The following is a 5491-nucleotide window of genomic DNA, read 5'->3' as shown; positions in this document are numbered from 1 at the left end:
AATAAATAACCTGATGTACAGAATGAACTGGTGATTATAATGAATCAGGGACATAGAAAGGGAATGGACTAACTATTCTTGGGGGGGAAAGGGGAATGGGAGATGTGGGAACAGACTGGACAAAAATCGTGCACCTATGGATGAACACAGTGGGTGGGGAGTGACGGCGGAGGGTGGGGCGGGAACTGGGAGAAGGGGAGTTATGGGAAAAAAAGAGGAACAAATGTAATCAGAACAATAAAGATTTAATTTAAAAAAAATACTTTTAAAGTTCAAAATCGAAATAAAGACATGCTTTTAATCAAAAAAAAAAGAAAAAAAAATGCTAACGCCCAGGGACAGGGATTTGCATTTTCTCCCCGGAGAGGCCAGCCCAGGGCCTGGTGTGGAGGCCGCACAGCGGGGCGCCGGGCGTGCCTGGTGGGTCTGACCGCACCCCGACCTCTTGCACAGGCCACTATGTCGAAGAGCCGTGCAGCAGCCCCCACACCCGGAGCAAGTGCGAGGCGTGTGACACAGGGACCTACACGGGACACGCCAACGGCCTGCGGTCCTGCCTGCTGTGCACCACCTGCCGCGAGGGTGAGTCCCGGCCCCTCCAGTCTTAACCTTGACCCCAAAGCCCCTTTTTTAAATTTTAAAAAAATATATTTATTTTTTATTTAAAAATATTTTTAATGATTTTTTAGGGAGGAAGGGAGAGGGATAGAGAGATAGAAACATCAATGATTAGAGAGAATCATGGACCGGCTGCCTCCTGCACGAACCCTACTGGGGATGGAGCCCGCACCCCGGCCTGTGCCCTGACCGGGAATCGAACCGTGGCCTCCAGGTTCATAGATGGACGCTCAGCCACGGAGCCACGCCGGCCGGGCGGATTGTATTTCTCCCAGAAGACCCAGCTGGCCTGGCACCCGTGTGGACGCAGCCTGCCCTCTGCGTCACTCCCGGGCAGCGGGTCCTTGCGGGCCCTGGGCGGGCTCTGGGCGGGGCTGCCTGTGGCTCCTTCCAGACCTGTCCCAGCTGCGGGCTGTGGGAGACCCTGGGCCTGGGAGGGCCTCCCTGCACCCCCCCCCACTGGAGATCCAGCCCGCAACCCGGGCCTGTGCCCTTTACCTGAATTGAACCTGAGACCCTTTAGTCCGCAAGCTGATGCTCTATCCACCAAACCACACCAGCCAGTGCAAGAATATATATATTTTTCTTAATTTAAAAAAAAAAAAAGCATTTTCCAAAGATCTAAACTTAAAGATAATTCAAAAAAGAAAAATATCCTGGAGTGAAGATTAACCAAATAAATAAATAGATAAATAAATGAATAAATAAGTAAAATCAATAAAAGTATAATTAAAGAAAAAGAAAGGGTCTCTGAGGAGTGAAGAGGCGGACTGTCCTACGTCCGCCAGAGCCGGTGCCGCACGTGGGCGCAGGGCAGTGGGGATCCTGGCCCGATGGGAGACGGGGGGTCAGTGCCAGCCTCGGAGGAAACACTGGGTGTAGTGGGTGACGTTCCCACGGGCCTACCCCACTCCCCCCCGCCCGCCCGCCTCGGTCTGGACCGGGGCCCGCTCTCCCCGTGTGTCAGAGCCCGGCCGGTGTGCGGTGGCACCACCGGGAGCCTCCCATGTCCACTGGCAGAGAAGGCGGGCAAAGCGACATGTGGGGTCGGGGGCTGCAGGCGAGTGGGTGACGGGCTTGGTCTCCGGCTGGGCTGTGGCCCCACCTTAGTCCCATCTCACCTGCAGTTCAGACGCTGGGCAGAGGGGGTTGGAGGTCCCTCCCCCTCGATGGAGCCGTGCACCCCGAGAGGCTTCAGGGCCCGGCCTTGGCGGCCATCGGGCGGGCTGTGGGGTGACCGCCGAGCTGACCGCCAGCAGATGGGGCCAGGGGCTCTCTGCGGCCGCATTCGCTGTCTGCTGTGTCACTCACAGCTGCCTCCTGCCCCCCCACACTGGGGGTGTTGGCCTGCCCTTTAGGGGGCGAACACGATGAAAGGGATAATTTGGGGGTATCTCTGAGGACAGCGCTGGCTTTGTCCTCCCAGCCCACATCGCAAGGGCACCTGCTGCCCCTCCAGAGACAGCCCAGGTTTCAGGGTCCCCTCTGGCCTGTCCACAGACACCGCAGGTTTCAGGGTCCCCTCCGGCCCGTCCACAGACACCCCGATGCTGGAAATAGAGTCTAGTTGTCACCTCGTCGTCTGTCAGTGTGAAGAGGGAGGGAGATTGTGGATTCGGTGCCTGTGACTCGGCAGCCGGAGGGGCCGGTATGGGTGGGATGGAGTCCCAGCCCTGGTGCCTGACCCAGCCTCCCCTCCCCCCGCAGACCAGGAGATGGTGAGTGACTGCACCCCGAAACGGAACCGGAAGTGCCAGTGCAAGACCGGGGAGTTCTACTGCGACTCTGAGCCCTGCCCAGAGAGCTGCTACCGCTGCACCAGGTACGGCCTCGGGGCGCGGGCCTGGGTCCCCCCTAGCCCCTAACCCCCCCCCCGTGGCGTGGACTTTTTTTGATGTCAGAGAGGAGGGGAGAGGGAGAGAGAGGAACAGCAATGATGAGAGAGAATCATGGATCGGCCGCCTCCTGCACGCCCCCCACCGGGGATGGAGCCCGTACCCGGGCCTGTGCCCTGACCGGGAATCACACCGTGACCTCCTGGTTCAGGGGTTGATGCTGAGCCACTGAGCCCGCCGGCTGGGCTGCAGGTGTTTCACGCTGTGACCCTGGAGTGTGGGGTCTCAGAACCAGCCTCCCGCACTCGGACAGGAGCTGGGGAACCGGCGATGGTGGAAGGCGAGGGGCCGGTGACGTAGAGGTCCCTCCGGGTCCCCCCTCAGGTGGGCAGAGAGCTGTGAGCACGTGCGGCCTGCGCAAGCGAGCGTCGGTCCTGGGTCTAAACACGCCTCCCTGTGACCTCGGAACACGTGACAAACAATGACCAGCCCCTAACTTTGCGACCACGAGGAAGGACACCTGAGGGCCGAGCCTCTCACACACAGGACAGACCCCCGCTCCCCGCTCCCAGGCCTGCACACGAGGCCGAGCAGGTTCCCTGGAGGGACCTCCGTGGCTCCCCCCTGGGATGAGGGCCATGACCTCTGAGAGGCCGGTTCTGGGGTGAGCGCTGGGCTGTGCGTGCCCTGGGCCCTCGTGGGCCTCGGCTCGGGCACAGGGTGCTCCCGCGGCGGGTGAGGGAGCTCTCCGCGGGAGCCGCCCCGGAGCCCACCTTCTGCCGCTGACAGCGCCCCTGGGCCCGGGGCCCTGGGAGACGTGGAGGGAGGAACAGTGTGGCGTCTCCTCCCCAGGTGCCCCGAGGGGAAGGTCGTCCTGCAGACGTGCAACGCCACGGCCGACACCCTGTGCGGCCTGCCCGGCCCAGGTAAGCGGGTCCCTGTCGGGTCTGAGGTGTATGTTCTGGAGACGAGAACCACGTTATAGAAAATTTATTTATTATTTTAAAATATATTTTTACTGGTTTCAGGGAGGAAGGGAGAGGTAGAGAGAGATAGAAACATCAATGATGAGAGAGAATCATGGATCAGCTGCCTTCTGCTCGCCCCACATGGGGATCACGCCCGAAACCAGGAATCGAACCATGACCTCTGGTTCATAGGGCCACGCTCGGCCACTGACCCACACCGGCTGGGCTACGGTGAGCAGTTCAGGGGCTCTTAGCACCCACCTCTGTGTCTCCCCGAAACATTCACATCCGCCCATTAAACAGCAGCTCTCCTGTCCCCCGTCCCCCACCCCCCGCCCCCAGCAGGCCCTGATTTGCTTGCAGTGACAGGTCTCCCCATTCCGGACACGTCACAGACACGGGGGCATGGGCCTGTGGCCTGCGTGTCTGGCTCCTTCCCTTCAGGAGCGTGTCCTCCAGACCCTCCCTATTGTGGGACCTGTGAGAGCGCCTGGCGGCTGAGTCACACTCACGGATGTGGACTAGGCCACGTCCTGTCAGTCGTTCATCTGCTGGTGAACTTAGGCCGGAATTCCAAACACATCAGCCCTCGAGGCGAGACCGTTGTGTGGAAAGGACAGTGTTTCAAACGATGCTGTTGGGGAGACTGGAGAAAAATTAACTCGCAACGAACCACAGACCGAACTCAGACCCGAAGCTCTAGAACTCCTAGAGGAAACGGGACCGCCCGGCCGGCGTGGCTCGGGGCGGAGCCTCGACCTATGACCCCGGAGGTCACGGTTCGATTCCAGTCAGGACACAGGCCTGAGCTGTGGGCTCCGTCCCCCGTGGGGGCCGTGCAGGAGGCAGCCGATCAGTGACTCTCTCCGGTCATTGATGATTCTGTCTGTCTCTCCCTCTTGCTCTCAGAAATTAATAAAAATGTCCACTTTGTGAAAAAAAGAGGAGAAAGCGGAGGGAAATGTCATGGCGTCAGATTTGGGCCCCGCCGGTCAGCGGGGACCGGGCCTGACACAGGACGTCCCTTCAGGGTGGACGCCAGAGCACCACGTCCTCACACACTCACGTGGCCCGTGAACCACCTGAGGAAAGGCAGGAAGCCCTTCAGGTTAAGGGTGAATAATGTTCCCGTGTGCATGTGTGTACATGCATATGTGATGTGTGTGCATGCATATGTGATGTGTGTGCATGCATGTATGCGTGCACGTGTAGTGTGTATTACATGCATGTGTGTGCATGTGTGGTGCATGCATGTGCACACGTGTGTGTGTGCTACACGTAACGTCTCTATACTTCTCGGCCCACGAGCAATAGGGGTGGCGGTGCCGTGGCCCCGTGGACACAGGGTGCCGACCTCCTCAGCCGCATGTTTGCATGTCCTTCAAGCATCTTCCCATGCGAAGCGCTGGTCTGGGGGCCTTGGTCCGTGGCTGCTGGGACCGGCGGGTGTGGCTGCTGAGGCGCTGTCTGTCCGCAGGGCCAGGGAGCCGACACCGGTTCTGGTGGATGGCGGGCTGGCTCTTTGCCGCGGTGGTCGGGGCCCTCGTCATTCTCTGCGTCAGGAAACCCGGAGACGGAGGCGGCCGGGCGGCCTGCTGCTGTCCCCATGCAGGTGAGCACCGAGCTGGAGCCAGGGGACGGGAGGCCGTGACAACCGGGGCCGGTCCAGGGCCTGAGGGAGGACAGGGCTGGGCCTTAGCTGGCCGGTGCCTGGGGCTGAGGGACGGGCCTGGCTAGAGAGGGGGTCCCTCAGGCGTCATTGACGGGTGCCAGCTCCATCTCCCAGGTGGCAGCCCTGGCCGAGGCCAGGGTGTGGGCAGGTCTGTGGGGCAGAGCCCGGGCTGCTGAGCTCGGGACGCTGGGCTTGGCAGGTTCTGGAAGCTGTGCAACCAGAAAACAGGGGCGAGGCACAGTGGCCCCTTCCTGGAGCTCCCTGATCTGGGGTGAGGGGTGGGGGGCTGTGATCGCTTCTGGAACCACCTCAGCTCAGAGGAACCTCCTGGCCCCTTCCGGTAACCACCTGCCGTCTGTCTCCCAGGACCTGTCTCCACAGGACGCCCTTACAGAAGA

At 60.5% G+C, this 5491-nt stretch overlaps 1 protein-coding gene across 1 annotated transcript; it reads left to right on the top strand.

Moving 5' to 3' along the window:
* Nucleotides 1-453: 453 nt before the first annotated feature.
* Nucleotides 454-5033, top strand: LOC102428480 (tumor necrosis factor receptor superfamily member 22-like; the record flags this gene model as incomplete). Its single annotated transcript, XM_006109455.2, has 4 exons — nt 454-582; nt 2326-2440; nt 3306-3379; nt 4899-5033. Coding segments are annotated over 4 exons (453 nt in total), but the record flags the coding sequence as incomplete, so codon positions are not given.
* Between the last annotated feature and the right edge of the window lie 458 nt (nt 5034-5491).

The sequence above is a fragment of the Myotis lucifugus genome, unplaced genomic scaffold, assembly GCF_000147115.1.
Source record: "Myotis lucifugus unplaced genomic scaffold, Myoluc2.0 scaffold_10066, whole genome shotgun sequence".
In the NCBI taxonomy this organism is placed as follows: Eukaryota; Metazoa; Chordata; class Mammalia; order Chiroptera; family Vespertilionidae; genus Myotis; species Myotis lucifugus.
This window is presented reverse-complemented; position numbering and strand designations above follow the sequence as displayed.